Consider the following 22,600-nt stretch of genomic DNA (forward strand, 5'->3'; position numbering starts at 1 on the left):
CACCACTGGGTGGGTGACCCTGAGTGTTTGTTGGGGGGGCCCAGTGGGCCAGTGTTGTGAGGGGCCCAGAGAGGGAGGACCCCGAGAGTGTGAATGAGCACAGGGCGTGGCGCTGCGGTTGCCCCTAGGAGAAAGGGAGTAGTTGCACGGTGAGGCCCGAGGATGTGAGTGAGTGGCTAGAGACCCGGCCCGAAGGGGAGAGTACCCTTGACTGGCCCAAGCTGGGGCCAGGACTACGGGAGTCAAAAGGGCCAGGGGCCCACCGCAAGGGATGCCCAAGAGCCGGGGGCCTGGAGTCCCAACTGGCCTGGAGGTGGGCCAGGGCAAGTGGCCGAAGGTCCCGGGGGAACCACACCCGAGAGGGGAAAATAGCTTCAGGAGGGCTAGGTAGCCCGGATGACGGTGGAGTGGCCGCCTGATAGGAGAGGATCATAGAGGGGTCCTTTGTGGATGATTCTGGGGCCCAGTGTGGGGCTGGTGATTATGTGAACACCAAGATGCCATCTGCGAGGCTTGGGCTGCGGTATGAGGGGAGGTCGGAGCCGCAGAGTGCCCCCTGGCATCGGGACATTACAATGGGCAGCCTCCCGCTTAATTGACATCAATATATGAATCAATTATCATCAAAGGCATGGCGGGCGAGATAGGCGGGCGGTTGCCCAAGGACAGGTGGGCGGGCCACGAAGAGCTCGGCCCTGAGTAGGCCCCCTGTCACGGTGACAGGCAGGCAGGCCCCGAGGAGGCCCCCTGTCATAGTCTATAAAAAGACAATAATTCAGCCTTATTGATCAACTTAACTCCCGGGCTGAGATTTTTGAAGACCCCTCCCTTCCTCCAAGGGAAAAACTTAAATCTTCTTGGAGGAAAACACTGACACCCCCATTTCCCCAAATGAAATTTTTTTTGGAATTTTAGAGCACAAAAGAAACTTTTGTCAGGAAGATTATGCAACTTCTGGATTGAATTTCTGGAGTGGAAGCTGGGGAGACACTCAGTAGCCAGTGGACCAGCAGTTGATTAGGGCGTTCTCCAGTGGGGTGTGAAAAGCCTAGGTTCAAATTCCTGTTTTGCTTGGTTCAGAGGAAGTCATCACTGGGGATCCTGATTTCTCTGTTTAAAAACCCAAAATTATCTTACTATAAAAAAATCCTCCCAAATTGCGTGTTTTTCCACTATTAGAATGAGATACCACTATATGTATATATAGGTGTCAGTTGAACACAATGTTTTGTTGATATATTTAGTTTTAAAGCCGTCTGGAAGCCTACCGGTGCCTCAGTCATAATAATACAATATATTCTAAATACATGTATATTTTGGTGTTTGATTTTGGGTTTTTTTATCATGGAAGATCAGAGCTCCCCCTGCCTGCTTCACTCACCAGGACATGAGCCTAGCTGTAGCTGTTCCCCCACTGCTTTGTGGCACTGAGCAGCCCTGATATGCCAGTGCTCTGCCCTGCCCATGCCATTGCCCCTCACTCCCAACCCACTGTCCCCCACCCTTCCAGCCCTGTTGGTGCCCCTCACTCCTGACCTGCAGCCCCCTGACCCTGCTGGTGTCCCCTCATTCCCAACCCACAGTCCACCCCCAGCCCTGCTGCTGGTGCCTCCTCACTGCTAACCCGCTGCCCTCACGCCCAAACCCTGCAGTGTGTGGAAAAGGGAGTGTGCATGTGGGGCAGGGGGTGTGTGAGCATAGGCAATGTCATAGACGATGCATCAGGAGGGCATGAGGGGGCATGTGTCCTCCCAGATTTCTATGCCCAAGCAGGGCACAGGGCTGCAGCCTGGCCAGACCGGCACTGGGCAGGAGCTGCCTCCACAGCCCAGCAGGCAGGACCCAACACTGGAGAGAGCACTGCGCCTCCATGGCCGCCAAGGTGATACACCCCCTGCCTGCCCAGGGCAGCAGAGGTGCACAACCCTTCACTGCTGCCAGGAACCCCATGCCAGCTGTGCTGCTATGGCTGCAAAGGTGAGGTGCCATGTTGGCAGTGGAGGGTTGTGCCCTCCCACTGCTGCTGGGTGGGCAGGGTAGCGTGTCACTTCTTCCTGTACCAGGTCCCACCCATTGGGCCACAGAGGCGGCTCCTGCAGGCAGCTGTGAGAGTTGTTCCCCATCACGCTGCCTGGCTGCACTGCTGGGCACATGCATGTGGACCCCTGCCTCTGATAGTCTTCCTCCCACTCCCACCCCCAGCCTTAAGCACCTCTTTGCAGGCTGAAACTGTCAGCCTGCAAGAGGAAACCCATGGCTTCCCAGGTTTTTTTCCTTTAAAGGGGAAAATCCTCATTTTTCTGCAGGAAATGGAAAACTTGGCGCTCAGATCATCATCGTAACCCACATAAATGTGCAGTAGGCAATATTTGTATTTGGAGTTAGTCTATCTCTGACCCAATGAATGTTTTATTTATAAAGAAGGGAACAGCTCCAACAGGAGGAGAGGGGGTGGAAGTGAGAGAGGGAGAGACTTGCTATATTGGTAGTTAGACACTTGCTGAGGGTGTGGGAGAGCTAAGTTCAAGTCCCTGCTCCAAAGCACCTCTTGTTCTTTGGCTTTGGAAAAAGGGCAAACTTTGTGTAGACATGGAATTCTTGTACGGCCATCCCTACTTAATAAAGCAATAAATTGGTGCATGATGAAGAAAGGAAGCAGTTCTGTTTATATAGGAATGTTTAATAGAAACGAACAACCGTTAAATCTCAAATAACGGGAAGTTTTTCACAGAGTTATATGCATATTTTATGGAAACACTAATGCCATAAAAGAGTCATTCAGAGTTATTAAAAAAGGCAGTGTGAGCTATCTTACAGTTTATGGCACTGTTCTTAATCAGCAGCTGAAGAAATTCTAAGGTTTCCCCATTTGTTATGTCTGAGTTTGCTTCTGCTTCAGAAAAAAAAAGTTCCATATTCTCAGTGAGACTCAGGTTTTCATCCCTTGCTTCACCCTTTGCACATTATTGGTGAAACTTTTGGGAACATAGGAGGAAAGGTCTTTCTCTCCAGGCTCATTGTGTCTGGTATCCTGCCACTGCTGAAAACCAGGCATGTAATCTCTCTACCAAAATTATCAAGCTCCATTTTAAAATCAGTTAGATTTCTTTCTCAGTACTGCTGTTGGAAACTGTTCCAGACTTTAGCTCTTCTGGTTAGAAATGTTCTTCTAATTTCCTTATTCATGGCCAGTTTTATACCCATTTGTTCTCTTTCACACTTAGCTTAACTTAACTTCCCTCTTTGTGTTTTATCTACTCGTATATAGTTACAGAGATAAATCCTTTATCTTTTCAGTTTTCATTTTCTGCCCCCCAAAAGTTAATCTTTCTCTTCTCTTCTTTCAGGAGAGGGTCTCCATTCTTCTACTCATCCCTGCTGCTCTTCTCTGTACTTCTCCCACTTTTGAGTTCATCTCTCCAGGTCACGGGTGTTCAGAACTGTTCAGCTGTCTCTCATGACTGCATGTGTTAGCATTAAGAGATGTTGCAGTACAATACCCAGACATTAGCCCTATTTAAGGAGTCTGCAAGAGCCTGAATTTGTTGTTCTTTCATTTAAGAAAAAAGTAATAAAGACTTTGTGAATCTGAAGAGTCAGTTTTTATTTCTCTTGAATGCAAGTTGTTCAATATGCAGCAAAGAGAGGAAAAATATTCCCAAATTGGAGTCTCTAGCCTCGATGCTCTCACCTGGAGTGCACCTTGTCTAATGTAATTTTATAGTCTGTCCAAAGGTCCTGAAAAATGTACCTGACTTTTCTTATGCTGAGGCCTAAAACTATTAGTGAGTGACCTGCGCTATCATTTCTATCAAAACCGTTGCCTGCTGCATCTGAAAGGGAGAAAATGGCCATGCTTAGTATTTAAGTGAAACCTTTTTTACTTATTATTTAAGTGGAAATTCATTGCTTAACATTTATGACTAAGTATTTTTGCACACAGGTATGCCCAGGTTTGTTAAACAGGTATAGACCCCTTTGTAGATGTACTGATTTTGGTTAGAGTTCTTTTGCATGAGCTTAAATCTGTTTTGAAGCTAAATAAATTATTTAAACCAAGTAAGTGTCCACCAGCTCTTTTGCACCAGTTAATTAAATCAGTTTAAAATTACACCAACGTCTTAAAATTAAGAATGAATAAACCACTGTGAGTCTGTATAGATAAACACTCATTAAAGAAAACACAAACAAAACTTCTTGTTTGGACTGGTCAAATATCAGAAAAAGCTGAAGATATTTTTGATCTTCTGTCACTCTCTTTTTTGTCCCTCACTTTCCCCCAATGCTGATAAATTATACCACACAAAACCTGGTCACCAAATTAACAAAGCAAGTGAAATTAATTAAATATATTAAAAACTGCATACACACTACGACTTCATGCATTTCCTTTCTTGGCTTCATTCCATTTCATCATTACTTCCTTTCCCCCACCCTCTTCGATATAGATAATAGTGTTTTTTAACATAATTTTAAATTTCTTTCCATTGTTTATTCCTTCCTTTTAACTCTAATCTTTCCTTTTCCCACATTGTTCTTTACCTCCACCCCTGCATCTTCTGTTTCTCTTTTCTTCTGTCAATTATCCTTCCAGAATCTCTCTGTATTAATGAACTTCTCTTTTTCTAATGTAATCACATCAAACTCTCCCTTTCCACATCGCCATACGTAGCCATTCCACCCACTCATACCAGTGTGTTTATGCATGAACCTTGACAATTTTTATTTGATTCCCGGAGGACTAAATATAATAGCCTCAGACCACTCAGTCTGAAAGAGATACCCACGTTGCTAAGAAGCAACACTCAGATGATAAGCCAACCTTTTACCCCAAGGTACTAGAAAAGTGGTAGGTCCTAGGAGTCCTATCTTTATCTTGCTCAGAGTCTTAAACTTTGGCATAAACATTTGCTTGCTGTACGTCTGATAAATTGAAGCCCCCAGCTTTCTCCGACTTGTAAGAGGTTCTTGCTTTCTCCTGTTCTTCCTTGCTGCTGCACTGCTTGTACTGATGGACCCGCTACACTTGCAGATCAATGGCTTGTAATGCCATTGGACCCCGTACATGTGCAGATAAAGGTGCAATAGGATCTAATGCACAATCCACAATTGTGCCTCCTGCCAAGCCACACATGCATGGTCAGGAGTTGTGATTGTGGGACTGAGCATTAGATCCCATTGCGCCTTATTGCCAGTACAGGGGAAGCCCTGGGGGTTTCACGCACCCTGAGGCTGGAAGACCTTGGCAACTGCATTCTCCCAGCCGCTGGGGTTTCACGCACCCCTGTGGCTGGGAGACCACAGCAGTTGCCATCTTCCAGCCCTAGGGGTTTCATGCACCCCCATGGCTTGGAAATCACAGCCATACTCTGTAGCTGCTGAAACCCAGTGTTTGCAGCTGTGGGACTCTGGGTCTCTGTGCTGTCAGGACACAGAGTCAGCAACTACTGGGGCTGAGAGTTCCCTCAGTTGTGGGACTCTCAGCCCTGGTTGGTCATGGTGCACCCCTGCAGGTGGGAGCCCAGGTAGCTGATGGGGCTCTCACCCACAGGGGAGACCCTGCTACATGTGCAAATTAAAGTTTGATAGCAACCAACTAAGGGTGCGGTGGTCAGCAACAAAGGGACTGTTACTGGCTCCTGCTTCAGCCATGGCAATGCCAAATGCGCAGCAGGGGCCTGAGCGCTGGGGCTGCCCCAGAGATCTTGGGCTGTGTGCAGGGTAAGGTGCTTTGTGAGGGACATTCCACTGTGCCAGGCACCAGGTGCCTTTGCAAAAACAGCTTCTCTCTGGCGGCTGTGGGAGTTTGGCCACTCAGGGCCCACTGGCAGTGAGGCGGCAGCATGCTCTGCGGCTCCAAACACACCTGGTGCCGCTGTCTATGCGAGGGTCCGCCCTGCTCACCCAGGACAGTAGCACGGGCTGCATGGGCAGCGAGGCTGAGAGTAGGAGCTGTGGGCAAGGGGGCGACATGTATGGGAATAAAGGTGGTGACTGCCTTCCTCAAGGGCTGGATCAGGTAAGAGGAATGTGCGTGTGTGTGTTAAATGCAAAACAAATGAACAAAATGTTTATTTCAGTAGTTTAAAATGCCTTGTGCTATTATTAAGTATTGGTTATTGCAGGCGCAGGCAATAATTTCAGGCGGAGGGCCGCTTACCCAGTTTTGGCAGGCTATCGGGCTGCATGGGTAACCCCGCCCCTTGACAGGTGCCCCGCCCCCTGGTCACCATCTTGGGACCAGTGTCCCAGGGCCAGCACCGGTGGGGCCCAAAATGGGGCATAGGCTGGCAGGGGTCTGTGAAGCCAGGCTGGGCTGCACCAGCAGGGAGAGCGGGGAGCTGGCTTAGATCCATAGAGCCCCTGCTGGCTGGGACCCTGTACCCCTGCCGCCCTGCTCTGGGCCCCACCAGCGCTGGTCCTGGGACCCTGGTGCAGGCCCCATGCTCCCGCTGGCTCCCTGCCCACTCATTCCCAGTGCCCCCCAGCCCTACGGTACAAGTGGGGAGCAGCGCACAGCCCCGAACCATTGCTCGGTGGCAGGGAAGAAGCTGGTGCTGAGCATGGGAAAAAGTGGCCTCTTGCCCACCCCATGGCCGGCACTCCCTGCTGCAGGTGCTTGCAGCCCATGCGGGGCTTTCTGGAGCAGGCACAGGCAGCCCCACACAGGCTGCAAGCAGCTACAGCTGCTGTCACCATGTGCAGCCCTGACGGGCAAGCCCGGAGCTGGCGCAGGGCACAGGCTGGCAATTGGGCTAGATTTCAAGGTGGTGCTGAGTGTGGGGTGGGTGGGAAAGCGGTCACTCCCCGTCCCATGGCCGGCGCTGCAGCCACTTGCAGCCTGCGTGGGGCTGCCAGTGCCTGTTCAGGACAGCCCCGCATGGGCTGCGAACAGCTGCAGCAGGGAGTGCTGGCCACGGGGCAGGGGAGGAGCCGCTTTCCTCTTTGCCAGGAAGGAGCCCAGGGAAAAGCTGAGCGCGTGGGGGAAAAGGGGCCCCTTGCCCACCCCATGGCTGGCGCTCCCTGCTGCAGCCACACACGGCCCACGCGGGGCTGTCTGGAGCAGGCACAGGCAGCCCCAGGCGGGCTGTGAGCAGCTGTGGCATGGGAGGTGCTGACCATGGGTGGCGAGCAAGGGGCCACTTTCCCCGCCTCCCCCGCTTTCAGCTTTTCCCCGGGCTCCTTCCCTGCCCAGGGTCCTCCCCTGCCCTCCCCCCTCTTCCCCCTTACCTGCAGTTCCAGTGTGGTACAGCCATGTGGTCCCAGGCCAGAAGCTCCAGCTGGGGATTCTGGCTGGGGGGGCAGGGCCAGGTGGGCCCTGCTGTTGTGGGAGCCCGCCGGGCTTCCCCTGGGTCCTACTTCCCATGGTTCCTGTCATTTTTGACAGGAATCAAGGGCAGATAAATAGTAATTTTTTAAATTTTTTAGGGGCCCCGTGGGCCGGATAGAATGGCCTCGGGGTCTGAATCCGGCCCACGTAGCTGCTCTGTGCTGCAGTGAAAACCAAGTTTGTCTAAGAAGCAATTGCACTTGGTTGTATCATGGGGAAGCTTGAGTAGCAGCAATATCAGAACGCTTCCTACTCCTTCAAACAGAACAGCTGTTTCAAACACTTGTTTTCTTATTTCTTGCTGGCTGGGTCACAAACATTTCTGCAAGTGTAAGAGCCATGCAAAATACAGGCTTCTTTAACTCAGTTTCACATAGTTTTCCATTTTAAAACCAAACAGCATCTTTGATGCAGCATATAAGTTAATGTTATGGCAGTCATATTTCCTGTTTTCCATGAAAGACATTGACAACTAAAACATAAATTACTTTGTCATTCACTCAGTTCTCAGAGGCTTTATTGAAAACTCATGGATGGAAGGTAACTTACTTTCTTGAATCAGATTTATACACATGAAAAAGTTGATGGCTGCTTTTCAGATTTCAAAATTAATGAAAAAATATTTAAATCAATAAAACTTTTCTTTATCTTTGATAATGGGTAATGTGAATTAATACATAAAGTTTTCATTTTTTAAAAGTTAAAAAGCTTTTAAAATAGTTGAAACGTAGAAACCTAAATTCAGCTAAAGGATATGAAACTAGTAGGAACGCTTGAACTTTCATTGGCATTGGGGCAGTCTCTCCATTAATTCACTTTCTACTGCCTTCATAACATTTTCACGATTACAACTTAAAAGTTCTTGTTCTGTAGCACTGCAGTGACAGGATTTGGGTTTTTCCATAACAAATGTAATAGAACATGTAAAATAAAGCACCTTCTGGGACTTCACGGGGCTACAAATGAATGTCCTATATGAACATATGACTGCCATAACATTAACTTATATGCTGCATCAAAGATGCTGTTTGGTTTTAAAATGGAAAACTATGTGAAACTGAGTTAAAGAAGCCTGTATCTTGCATGGCTTTTACACTTGCAGAAATGTTTGTGACCCAGCCAGCAAGAAATAAGGGTGGAATAGGACCCCTACTGAATGGACAGAAGCAATTGGTGACGAACAGGGGGGACAAGGCTGAACTCCTCAATGAGTTCTTTGCCTCAGTGTTCCTAAGCGAGGGGCAAGACAAGTCTCTCACTGGGATTGTAGAGAGGCAGCAGTAGGGCGCCAGACTACCAAGCGTAGACCCTGAGATGGTGCAGAGTCACTTGGAAGAACTGGATGCGTTTAAGTCGGCAGGCCCGGATAAGCTCCATCCGAGGGTACTGAAGGCATTGGCTGACGTCATTGCACAGCCACTGGCGGGAATATTTGAACACTCATGGCGCATGGGCCAGGTCCTGGAGGACTGGAAAAGGGCCAGTGTGGTCTCCATTTTCAAGAAGGGGAGGAAGGAGGACACAGGCAACTATAGGCCAGTCAGTCTCACCTCCATCCTTGGCAAAGTCTTTGAAAAAATTATCAAGGCTCACATTTGTGAGAGTCCAGCAGGAAAAATTATGCTGAGGGGAAACCAGCACGGGTTCGTAGCAGGCAGATCATGCCTGACTAATCTAGTCTCTTTTTGTGACCAGGTTACAAAACGCCTGGACGCAGGAGTAGGGGTTGACGTCATATACTTAGACTTCAGGAAGGCCTTCGATACAGTATCCCACCCCATACTGGTGAACAAATTAAGAGGCTGTGATGTGGATGACTGCACAGTCCGGTGGGTGGCGATTTGGCTAGAGGGCCACACCCAGAGAGTCGTGGTGGATGGGTCGGTATCGACCTGGAAGGGTGTGGGCAGTGGAGTCCCACAGGGCTCGGTCCTTGGACCGATACTCTTCAAAGTCTTCATCAGCGACTTGGATGAGGGAGTGAAATGTACTCTGTCCAAGTTTGCGGATGACACAAAAATGTGGGGAGAAGTAGACACGCCAGGGGGCAGGGAACAACTGCAAGCAGACCTGGACAGGTTGGACAAAAGGGCAGAAAACAACAATGCAATTCAACAAGGAGAAATGCAAAGTGCTGCACCTAGGGAGGAAAAATGTCCAGCATACCTACTGCCTAGGAAATTACCTGCTTGGTGGCACGGAAGCGGAAAGGGATCTTGGAGTCCTAGTGGACTCCAAGATGAACATGAGTCGTCAGTGTGATGAAGCCATCAGAAAAGCTAATGACACTTTATCGTGCATCAGCAGATGCATGATGAACAGATCCAAGGAGGTGATACTTCCCCTCTATCGGGCGCTGGTCAGACCGCAGTTGGAGTACTGCGTTCAATTTTGGGCACCACACTTCAAGAGGGATGTGGATAACCTGGAGAGGATTCAGAGAAGGGCCACTCGTATGGTTAAGGGCTTGCAGGCCAAGCCCTATGAGGAGAGACTAGAGAAACTGGATCTTTTCAGCCTCCGCAAGAGAAGGTTGAGAGGCAACCTTGTGGCTGCCTATAAGTTCATCACGGGGGCACAGAAGGGAATTGGTGAGTATTTATTCACCAAGGCGCCCCCGGGGGTTACAAGAAATAATGGCCACAAGCTAGCAGAGAGCAGATTTAGACTAGACATTAGGAAGAACTTCTTCACAGTTAGAGTGGCCAAAGTCTGGAATGGGCTCCCAAGGGAGGTGGTGCTCTCCCCTACCCTGGGGGTCTTCATAGATTCATAGATTCATAGATGTTAGGGTCGGAAGGGACCTCAATAGATCATCAAGTCCGACCCCCTGCATAAGCAGGAAAGAGTGTTGGGTCTAAATGACCCCAGCTAGATACTCGTCTAACCTCCTCTTGAAGACCCCCAGGGTAGGGGAGAGCACCACCTCCCTTGGGAGCCCGTTCCAGACCTTGGCCACTCGAACTGTGAAGAAGTTCTTCCTAATGTCCAGTCTAAATCTGCTCTCTGCTAGCTTGTGGCCATTGTTTCTTGTAACCCCCGGGGGCGCCTTGGTGAATAAATCCTCACCAATTCCCTTCTGTGCCCCCGTGATGAACTTATAGGCAGCCACTAGGTCGCCTCTCAACCTTCTCTTGCGGAGGCTGAAAAGGTCCAGTTTCACTACTCTCTCCTCGTAGGGCTTGGTCTGCAGGCCCTTGACCATACGAGTTGCCCTTCTCTGTACCCTCTCCAGGTTATCCGCATCCTTCTTGAAGTGCGGCGCCCAGAATTGCACGCAGTACTCCAACTGCGGTCTGACCAGCGCCCGATAGAGGGGAAGTATCACCTCCCTGGACCTATTTGTCATGCATCTGCTGATGCACGATAAAGTGCCATTGGCTTTTCTGATGGCTTCGTCACACTGCCGGCTCATGTTCAACTTGGAGTCCGCTAGGGCTCCAAGATCCCTTTCCACCTCTGTGCCACCCAGCAGGTCATTCCCTAGGCTGTAGGTGTGCTGGACATTTTTCCTCCCTAGGTGCAGCACTTTGCATTTCTCCTTGTTGAACTGCATCCTGTTGTTTTCTGCCCACTTGTCCAGCCTATCCAGGTCTGCCTGCAGCTGTTCCCTGCCCTCCGGCGTGTCCACTTCTCCCCATAGCTTTGTGTCATCTGCAAACTTGGACAGAGTACATTTCACTCCCACGTCCAAGTCGCTGATGAAGACATTAAAGAGTATCGGTCCAAGGACCGAACCCTGCGGGACCCCACTACCCACACCCTTCCAGGTCGAGACCGACCCATCTACCACGACTCTTTGGGTGCGACCCTCTAGCCAATTCGCCACCCACCGAACTGTGCAGTCATCCACATCACAGCCTCTTAACTTGTTCACCAGTATGGGGTGGGATACCGTATCGAAGGCCTTCCTGAAGTCCAGGTATACGACATCCACCCCTCCTCCTGTGTCCAGGCGTTTCGTAACCTGGTCATAAAAAGAGACTAGGTTGGTCAGGCACGATCTGCCCGCCACAAACCCATGCTGGTTTCCCCTCAGCATAATTTGCCCTGCCGGGCTCTCACAAATGTGAGCCTTGATAATTTTTTCAAATACTTTATCAAGGATGGAGGTGAGACTGACCGGCCTATAGTTGCCCGGGTCCTCCTTCCTCCCCTTTTTGAAAATGGGGACCACGTTAGCCCTTTTCCAGTCCTCCGGGACTTGGCCCGTGCGCCACGAGCATTCGAATATTCCCGCCAGTGGCTCTGCAATGACGTCGGCCAGTGCCTTCAGCACCCTCGGATGGAGCCCATCCGGGCCTGCCGACTTAAAGGCATCCAGTTCTTCCAAATGACTCTGCACCACCTCAGGGTCTACGCATGGAAGTCTGGCGCCTTGCTGCTGCCTCTCTACAACCCCAGTGAGAGATTTGTCGCGCCCCTCGCTTAGGAACACTGAGGCAAAGAACTCGTTGAGGAGTTCAGCCTTGTCCCCTCTATCTGTCACCAATTGCTGCTGCCCATTTAGCAGGGGTCCTATTCCTCCCTGGGCCTTCTTTTTACTCCCAATATATCTAAAAAACAATTTCTTGTTGTCCTTTACTTGGGTTGCCATCCTCAGCTCCATGGTAGCTTTGGCCCGCCTAACTGCCTCCCTACAAGCATGAGCAGAGGAGGTATATTCATCTTTAGTGATCTCACCCTTTTTCCACTTTTTATGTGCTCCCCTTTTGGCCCTTAGGCTGCCCTGGATTTCTCTGGTCAGCCATGGAAGCCTCCTGGCCCCTTTCCCTCTTTTGCCTCGCTCGGGGATCGTCTTGCTTTGTGCCCAAAGGATCGTTTCCTTTAGGCACAGCCACCCTTCTTGGGCACCCATCCCATCAAAACTCCTACTCTGCAGTGCTTCCTTGACTAATCGCCTGAGTGCAATGAGATCAGCTTTCCTAAAGTCTAGCACTTTCACCCTACTAGTTACCTTACCCACTCGCCGTCTTATGTTGAATTCTATCATAAGGTGATCACTGTCTCCCAGATAGCTACCGATTTGGAGGTCCCCTATCATGTCATCTCCCGTTGCCAATACCAGATCCAGTATGGCATTCCCCCTAGTGGGACCATACACCTCCTGTGTCAGGTGGAGGTCCTGTACACAAGTTAGAAACCTGCGTGAGCGATGGGACCTTGCTGTCTGCGTCTCCCAGCAGATGTCCGGGTAGTTTAGGTCCCCCATGACTACTGCCTCTTTAGCTTTCAAGAGGAGGTTAGATAGGCATCTAGCTGGGGTCATCTAGACCCAGCACTCTTTCCTGCTTATGCAGGGGGTCGGACTCGATGATCTATTGAGGTCCCTTCCGACCCTAGCATCTATGAATCTAAACATGTTTTAGCACTATCAAGTAAGTTAAAAAGGAACCAGAAATTAATCGCCTGTGCATACACTCCACAAGACCAAGGGCAGGCAATGTTATTGGATGACTAGTCTAGTGTTACACTGTTAACTCAGATCTGTTTTTTTTAAATGTGACTGACATTTTCCTTAGTGCTATTCAAGATTTAATTTTGTTTTGATTTTGAAGTAACTTACTGCATAATCTTATTCCTGACTCAATTTCAGATTGAAGTTGGGGTATAGTTTTATCCTTACTTTAGTATCAATTAACTTATATGTGTAAGACAAAGTGCAAGTCAGAGATACTTGAAAGGAAAGGAGCAAAAGTGAGAAACCCAGGTGGAGTTACCCAAAATCAAGCACTCGAGATGCAGATAAATACTTGTGAATGATTAAGGCAGCACCAATGTACTCTTAAGTTGTTGATTCAATTTAGAACATGAGACTACAGCCCAAATATTAAGACAGCTACATTCCTTTATTGGTAGCCAAATATGGTCTCCATTTTTCATGAATGAGTGATCAGCGTTTATATTCTTTGCCTCTTTGTTATCAATCTCAACTATCTTTGTTCTTTTTGCAATATCTGTTACTGTTATCTGAAACGCAGGAAAACAAAAATAACTGAAAGGCCAGAAGTTTTATGACCTTCCTTCATGTATCCATAGACTTAAAAAGTTTTAAAAAATTGAGCACATCTTAGTTTATTCCAAAGTTAATGCCTTTTTGTTATACACTTCAGTCAGGAGCTGTTATGACCATTCTAAATTAAGTTTTTTATTTGATGCTGGTAATTCTCACTAAATGACTTGGAAGCCTGTTGTGAATTACTGAATTTAGCAAATAGAGGAATTAATGGAATAAGCAGTAACCTAGGGTATTGTCTCATAATGTACCTTTTATTGTTTTTTATGTTTTTAAGTATAGCTGAATTAAAAATATAATACTTAAATTTAATACTCTGTAGCAAAAATGAAGCATGAGGGAGAAGAGAAGCAATGGAGTTACAGTGGTGTGTTATGAAGTGGGGGGAGTACGTTTTGTGAAGGTAAATTGTAAAAGGCATGACAAGTTTGCCAGAGGATTAGTCCAAAGCTCAGATGGGATAACGGGTGAGTCAGTAATGTAGCCCGGAGCTGCTTTGAGTGAGAAAAGGATGCTTGTATTCTTGCTGGCTTGCCATCTTCCTTTCTGTTTAGTGCTTTTATTAGTAGCTAAAACTGACCAATAAGTGAATCTTTCAGCTTCTCTCTAGTAGGATGATACTGAAAGGTATTTAATATAGCAGTAATAAGTATATCTCTCTTGGCACCATAAAATGTAGTGTGCATTTTTAAGTTGTTAATTAAAAATGCAATCATTGAAATTTAACCTTACGTTTCATGCTGTTGAGCTACATTGTGGTTTTAAGTAATATTTGCTTCATAGTTGACACACTTTCCCTAGTCATCAAGCACCAGTATGGTGCCATTCAGTGATTGCAATAAATAAAAATGTTCTACTGTATAAAAGGAAAACTTCATTGTTTTGCTGTACTCTGTTAAATTAGCCTCTAATTTAATGAGTTACTATTCACCTTAGTATCAGTAGAGGGGAAAAAAATCTTTTCTCCAAGATTTTTCCAATATTTCTTTTCTTTTTTTCTTTTTAAGATGAAGAATATCAGTGGAAAGCCCCCTTTTACTTCATTCAAGGAGCAGATCCTCAATTTGGGCTGATGAAAGCCTGGGCAATTGGTGACTGTGACAGTGGAGGTGATGAATGGGAAGAGGAGATCAAATTAACAGAGCAAGCTGTACAGGCCATTAACAAGCTAAATCCCAAACCCAAGTTTTTTGTATTATGTGGTGACCTCATACACGGCATGCCAGGTAAGACTATTAACAGTGATTGTAATCTCACTTTCTCTTTTTATATGCAGAAAAGTCTATCCCAATTTTACAGTATTTAGTTATATGTATTACTGTATTTAATTATATTCATGACACTACCATTGCCAGTGTAAGTACTTTTAAAACAGTGCCAGAGGTAATATTCTGACCTCTCCGCTGGACTTCTTATGTCATTCATGCCAGTTCTTTTTCCTTGTCAAGAACTGTTTTTTTCTGTGGTTCAGAGACATGGTATTTGAATAAAGTCATATCTTAAGTGGACACATTGAAGGTTTTTATTCTTAAATAATTATCTCAAGACACAGTAGAGAGACTCTAGTCAGGAGGTAGAGCAGAGGAAAGGACTGAGGAATGGACTTGAGTACCTAAAAGGAGCTAGGCAGGGGATCCAGCCAGACTTTCTAATGCTTAATAAACCCTCTTCCTTTTAACCTTAAAATCTAATTTTAAATGTCAAAAGTTAGGAAACTCATTGTGGAAGTTGTCTCCATTTTTGCATGATTTTGAGATCTAAGTGTGACCATGTATTGAAACAAGTAAATACAACAGACATCTAGAAAGATGGATTACAGGATTCAGCCCACCCTAGAAAGGCACTCCCAGGGCTTGAAGAACCTCATGTTGCATGTCTCAGGAATTCATAGTACAGGATGACGCCTCTGAAGATCAGGCCTGCCTGGGCTCCCCCATTTAGGATTCCCCAGGTGGGCATGGATACTCAGTGCGGTCGTGGGGCTGGGGCCACCAATCAGCTGATTGGCGGTCCTATCCCAGGGGCAACACAAGAGCCTGGCTTTCTCTGCTTACAGAGACATGCCCAGGGAATATCTGGGACAAGTCTTTGCAAGCGGGAAACATGTAATCTGTTGTCCCTCGAGATTAACAGGTGGGACAATGGGCAATGTGTGTGTCCCAGCAAAGTGGATCAGCTGTTCCAGGACACATTCTGGCACAATTGATCTGCTTCACTTGGAGACATCTGTATACCCTTAAGGAATTCCTCTTCTTAAAAAGTAAGCTTTATAAATGCCAGATCAGGATCTGGCACTAAGTTTGTATTTTCCCTATTGTAGTGCAGTTGTTAATATCTTACTGGCCACATAAAAGCTTGTTTAAGAAAAGAAAAAGAGTAGTTCTTGAATTTTTGTATTTTTCCTTTTCTATGTGCTTTGGGGAATTGAAAGGGGTGATATGTAGGGACCTACTGAATTTGCAATTGTGCAATTTTTTTGCAGAAAACACAACATCGAGCAGCAGGCTCCTTGAAAAATGGCAGGCTCTGCAAAAAATGGTGGGCTCTGCTATTTTGGTGGGCTTGCTGCAAAAAAAAAAAAAAAAGAAAAATTACCGGCAAGCAGATAAAAGGGCAGGAAGCCCTGCACCTACAGCATGGCGTGAAGTCCTGAAGTCTTGGAGCATGGGGGAGAGGGGAGAAAGCAGAGGAGGGGAAGGAGGAAAGAAGAGGTGCAGGGGAAGGCTGAGGAGTGAGGGAAGAAGGCAGGGGGCAGGGCAGGGTGGGGCTGTTTGCAGCAAGATGCAGGGAGACATTAAGCAGCTGTACCAGGCTCTCAGGCCAGCTGTGGCAGACAGCCAGGATACGGCACAGGTGTCTACGGAGCTACAGCATGGCTTGTTGAGTGCGTGCACCCACTGCCAGTGAGTCGGGCCAGGGCTCTGTGACCTAGGGTAGCCAACTGTTTGAACCTATTCCAGGAGGTTTTATCACATGATCTAGTTACATTAATTACATGGTGTAGACTTCATGTCAGGAAGGCAAATGCACATGACTATTACATTTTAAAAACCCACTGGACTGCTGTATAAAACAGATTCAGCATTTAATATTTATATTAATGAATGCCCTATCATTTATCTCCTGGGTGACTCTCAGCAGTCTTCTGGAGATTTTTATGTAATTCCTGAAGACTCCAGGGCAATCTTGGAGGGTTGGCAACCCTACGTGGACCCCAGATGCAGCCTTACCACTTGGGGATGGCTCAAAACCACAGTTTAATTACCCTGATTAAGCCCAGGGAAGCCATTAATCCACATATTATTAAGCATGGATTAATGGCTTTCCCAGCCTTAATCAGGGTAATTAAGCTGCAGTTTCAGGCTGTCTGGCAATCTGCAGGGAGGAGTGGGACTGCTGGAGCCCCTCACCTGATCAGTCTTTGGGGTGCTGCACAGCACTCAGCACACAAAAATGACGGCCAGTTCCAACATCTGCCTGTGATATTGGCTGGCTGCCTGCTTGAGTTCAGTAGACCCCTAGTGATATGATGTGGTTGCCTGTGATAGCACAGTGCTAGACTCCGTGATTTGGAAGGTCCTTCATGTTCTGTATGTATTCCTATACCAACAGGCAGACCTATCCTTTTATATTCAGAGCGTGTCTAGTTGAAGACACTCGGGCAGGACAGAATATTGAGGCTTATTGGTTCTAGCTCCTGTCAGGGTGTTGTGGGGTTTTGTTTTGTTTTTCTTTTTTTCTTCTTCTTTGGTTTGGGGACTGTACAGGGATCTAATTTGTCATAAGATTTTAAATACAAATTTGTCAGAGTTTGACAAATGTTACCAAATATTCCTTTTAGTTACAAAACATAAAATGTTACACTGAACAGATTGTTTCTAATGTCTAATGCATAGCTAACACAGAACATAAGTCATGTTAGCTGTATAGTCTATTGGAAGTCTTAGCAAGCAGTGCAGTGTCTCATTTGATAGTTTTCATTTCTGTCTATATAGACAACTAATAGCTGTAGGTACTACAGGTACTGTATCTTGCTTTGATGATGCATAAAACATTATTAAATAGCAAGTTAATCAACTGAGCAATATACATCTGCTTTATGCTTATAAGATACTACATAGAGTTGTAAAAGAGATGTACTATTAAAAGAGAAACAAACAATCTTCTACTAGAATAGTTGCTGCTCAGATCACTCACATTTGCTTAAGTTTATACAAACAACTCTGACACTTCAGTGAGTTAAGTGTAACAATTTCACAACTAGTCATTTCTCTCTGTAGTCTCAAAACAAAGACATAAGTCGGCCTATATCTGAGACAATTTGTAAAATACCCAAACGGTCATTGAGACTTGCAAGAGTCAAGAAAAAGTGTTGAAAAAATAATTGATACATTAACTACAAAGAAACAGACCTATAATTACCATTCTGGTCCAGATTTTTAGAAGTCTGGTACCATAAATGGATACCGTGGAAGAACTGAAATGTGATTCTGTTTTATTTCTTACCTTTTTCTTTCGCCTATTGTAATTTTTAGAGGCTGAAAAAAAAACAAGTGTTAACAGATTTTTTTTAAAAAAGCTCGATTCTGCCAAAGGAAGTCACAATGAAAATCTCTTGAATAACTTTTTTGTATAGAAACTACTCTATCTGGATATATCTTTAAATATGAGGGATGTCTGAAACTTTGGGGAATACACAGAAAATGAGTTCTTAAGAAGCCAAGACTTTGATTTATTGCAGTCTTCTGACACTAGAATTGACTGCTGTGGAGATCTGATTTTAACCTCTCCAATTTCCTTGCAGTAGCACTTGCTTTTAGGAAAACTTGAAAGTGCAATCACATTCTCTAGTCTTCTATTACATTCCCTTTTACATTTAAAGATTGGAGCGACTTTACTTCCTTCATTTTCACAAAAGTCTTAGTTTTCTTCCGGTGTGTAGAATAGTGTGTAGGACACTGTTGATGACCTCTGTGCTACAGTCAGATGACATTAATTACAATTACAAGAGGTTTTATCCCTAGCACCTGGGCTGGGTCAGTATCCACCGATTTCGGTAGCTACTATTGTTCTTGGGATGATTATTTTTTAAAATTAAAAGCCAAAGTTTGATAAAATGGGGGATGATAAAATGAAAGCAAAGAAAACAAGGATCTGAAGTGAGATGAGCAACTGATTGCACTAAAGAAAATGACCTGATTATGGGACTCATCATTTGGGTTGATCTATAGACATTTTCACTTGGTCATAGCACATTTTTTGAACTTTTAACAGCCCTTCTGAAACATTATTTTATCACTTGAGTTCAATAGCATGAAGGCTAAAAGGGGGCAAAATTCACAGGACAAAAGGAGACAAGTGATTGATTTCAGGCCCATAGAAGTAAATTTGTCCTATCGATTATTTTATATCGATATTTTAAATTTATACTAGTCTCATGAGTTCAGGTATAATTTTAAACTGACACCAAAGGTGAGAAATACAAAATGAGTCAAAAAAACATAGAACAATAATTGTATTAATTGTTAGAGAATGTTGTTAGAGACTCAAGTTTCATTACATTTCAACATCAGTTTTCTTCACATTATCCATATTTTCTTGAATTATATTTATGTTTGTTTACACTTGACCTCTTTCTCTGTCAATGAGAGCCTGCCCTCTTTAAATATGTTTTTTAAATTAAGAGAAATGCATCAAGTATGTAGAGCTGTGACTATGACTGGGTTTCAAAGCACAGCAGATTTTTAGTTGAAATGATGTCAAGGCCTTTGAACAAGGACTCCAAGAAATCTCAGGATTCCAGCAGCTAGGAGTGATGAATAGAATCTTGATCAGCTAGGAAGCAATCAAGCAGAACACTTGGAATCCATTACATGTGCCATTAAAGGAGCTAAGTAATCAGTGCCAGTATCTCAGTTTGTAGATGCTGATTAAAAGTGGTTTGTACTTGGAATATTTCAAAAAGTGTTTTCATGATTTATGTAATCAAAAATAGTGTTACCAAGAATAGCATCCTAATATTATGGCACTTTATAAAGAATTTTAAAAAATACAGTTGCAATACAAGGCATTGCTAAAAATAACTTCTTAGATGTTTATAACTATATATATTGTTATCACATAATACTTGTTTTAGATTAAGGTACCATGATTTAGTATGGCAAAAATATTATTGTGCAATGCACAAAAAAGTCACTGATTGGATAATGTTCTTTACTCACTGCTTTGCTTCATCTTTCTAAGAACTGTCTGTAAATCTTCCTCCTTATGTAACCTTTAGAAAGCAGGTTTTGCCAAAGCAAAGTTCACTTTTGTTTAAATTGTCCAATGTCCTAAAACCTGGCATTATAAAGAGAACAAAATAATTGCAGTCTGCATGGTATATGACCAGAATGTGAGCAATTTGATCCAGTGGTCAGGTGCAAGAAACAGAAGCAGTTTAGAACTGGGGATCAATAGGAAGAGCTGGAATCAGGGATCAGGAACCAAAAGGTTTGAGAATACAGAAGTGCACTGTGCAGGAATAAAGCAGCAAGCACATTGACAGCTTGTTTTGCAACTGCCTGCAAGCTGCTCAACCTTAAATAGGGGTCCTGACTGGCTTCAACCTGCCTGATCTCTTCCCTCAGCATTGAGCCAAGCCAGGTTGAGTGTTAGAGTTCCTGGAAAAATGATAACCTGGAAGATATTGCTGCTTTAGTACTGCCTCTGAACAGACAGATTCTCAACGAGAACTGAAATGTATTTGTAGCTAGCTAAACGGTAGTATGCATTTCATTAAAGTGCAAAGAAAGGGTTTCACAAACCAGAGTAAATGTAGATGGGTGTCATAGTCCACAGGCAAGAGGATGATTCTGAAATAAATTAAGACTGGTTTCTATGAATCCTAATCCACCTCAGTTTCTCACTAGCAGAGGCATCTTTAGCTCTTAGTGTATGCTTCTTATGGGACTCTTCTCAAGCAGATGAAGGCATTGATGGGGAGTTAATGTGATATTCACATGCTTGCAGGAGTGAAAACTAGCATGGACAGAAAGGAAACAAATGAGAAGTGAAGCCTGTATGGTTTAAATCAACGTATTTTATCAGGGAAATCAGAGGGTGTAGCAGCTGTGACTTGGATTTCTTCAGGGAAAAGGGGAAGGGGTCAGAGAGTTGAAATGAAAGTTGAATTACAGGTGCTGTTATGACCATTCTAAATTAAAATTTTGAGTTGAAATCATGTGAAAGTCACCTGGAAGTTGTCTGCCAGCAGCTTTCCTAGTAGAGAACTCTGAAGTACTCGGGAGGACTTCTGAGAATATAGAGCCAGCATAGCCAGCTCCTGTATTTCCCTTTCCTCAGCCCTTCGGGCAGGGGCTGAAACACACAGTTCTTCAGCCTCCTGGGATACCATATGATTCTTCGTTATTTTCAAAGGGCATCTTGAGGTAAGAAGGCATCCTCAAGCAGCTTATGGTAAATAGTCATCTCATTGGAAAAAAAATAGTGCTAAAATGAATAAATAATATAGGACCAGTTTTCAGTTAGCCTTTTTAAATGCATAGATCAGGGCTTTCAACCTTTTTTAAGGAGTGTACCCCTTCTGGTGGCAGCAGCCAGACATGGAGTGGAGGGGGAAGAAGGGTGGCAGGAGCAGCTGGATGCGGAGAGGGGTGGTGGGGGCAGTGGTGGTGCCCATTGACAACCCCTGGCATAGATCAAATTGGTAGCTCTTGATTTTGTAGGCTCAGAAAATCTGGATGAGCTTAGTGTCACAACCCAGCGATTTTGGTGCCTCGGCACGATGGAATTTTCCTGCCACATGAGAGCCTCTTGCACAGCAAAGGTTTTTGTTGCAACAGAAAAACCTCGGTGCAAGAGAGTTCCTGCCATTTGAACGCAAATTTGTGTCCCGCTATTGACCAGTTCTAAATTATTCCTATGTGGTGGCTAGTAATTGGCTTGCTAGCCGTTTAAAATTTTGTGCGACTTCCGCCCAAGTCGGAGAACTTTGAGCACGCTGCAGAGTGCCTCTAAAGAGATCTGACTTGCGGCTGAGCTGGTCGATAGACTGATCACCTATCGATTCTTCTCCCCGTCGCCGAGCGCAATCCTTGACGTACCCTTTCCCCCCCCCGCTGGCTTAATTTGTGGACGGATTAGCTGGCCTGAGCCTTGCCAGCTGGAGCAACTCACGTAGTTGTTCAAGCGACCGGACCACCTGTGTCGCGGCTACAAGCGGCGTAAGTAAAGTTTTTTGCAACCACTAAGCTTTGTCTGCCTCTCCATTCACCAGCCCGCCCAGCGACCGAGTAATTTCTAAATCACCTCGAGTCGGCTCTGGCTGTCCGAGACACTTGGTTTTAGGAAAATGCCCCCCATGCCTTCCCCAGATCGAGGTGATCCAGGAGGAGGGATCAGGAGTAGTCAAGCAGTGAGAAGTTTTGACAGGTGAAATGACTTAGTAACCCAACATAATTCCACTGAAGTAAATATATATGATTTACATTAAATGAGAAACTGGCCACAGATCTTTTAATACAACAGTTTTCTTGAGGAACTTGTTTAAATTCTTAGGACGTTGCTGCCTGACAGTAGATGTAAGCCATACATCTTATGACATAAATTTTATCCTTTTAAATCCACAGTGTGGGGTGCTGCTAGGGCAGGTGTTTAATTATATTTCATGAATTACAATACTTCCATGGCTGATGCAACAAGTATGACAAGAAAACATGCTGTTACCTCCCGTAAAATCCAGTTAGCTCCTGTTGTATTAAAATGTAGCTGTTTAGAGACTAAATAAAATGAGTCTTGTCTAATAATGTGTATAATTGAAAAACCAGTAGAACCTGATTAAGCTGATCCATTAGCAATATGATAATGGATTGGTGACCAAATAATGTTTATGCTTGCATAGTTTTAGATCCGTGTATTTCCATTCATATATTAATTGGCAGAAATCAAAACCAGTAGTAGTGGAAAGTATTACCATACTTTGGATTTATTGTGGATACATGTGCTAAGTCATCTGGTTAAATAAAGAGAGGAATCCTTAATCTTTATGTGATGCTTGAATCCTTTTAGTCAGGCCCAGGCAGTAGGACTTTTCCTTCTTTGTACATACGCTCTTATGTTGTGTATCATATCCCTAGGTCAGGGGTCAAGAACCTATGGCCGATGAAGCAGAACCAACTTGTAGTGTCATTTGATCCAGCTTATTGACATGGGACTTTGGGGATGGGGGCTTCTACCCATGCTGCCTCAGAAAA

The 22,600-nt window shown here is 45.3% G+C and overlaps 1 protein-coding gene across 2 annotated transcripts in view; it reads left to right on the plus strand.

Moving 5' to 3' along the window:
- Positions 1-22,600, plus strand: part of CPPED1 (calcineurin like phosphoesterase domain containing 1) — a 107,452-nt gene that overhangs the window by 8,561 nt on the left and 76,291 nt on the right. For both annotated transcript variants that reach the window (XM_059716839.1, XM_014610683.3), the window contains exon 2: positions 14,354-14,572. In XM_059716839.1, coding sequence (XP_059572822.1) covers positions 14,354-14,572 — 219 coding nt within the window. The remainder of the gene's footprint in view (positions 1-14,353; positions 14,573-22,600) is intronic.

Source organism: Alligator mississippiensis, chromosome 13 (genome assembly GCF_030867095.1).
Source record: "Alligator mississippiensis isolate rAllMis1 chromosome 13, rAllMis1, whole genome shotgun sequence".
Lineage (NCBI taxonomy): Eukaryota > Metazoa > Chordata > Crocodylia > Alligatoridae > Alligator > Alligator mississippiensis.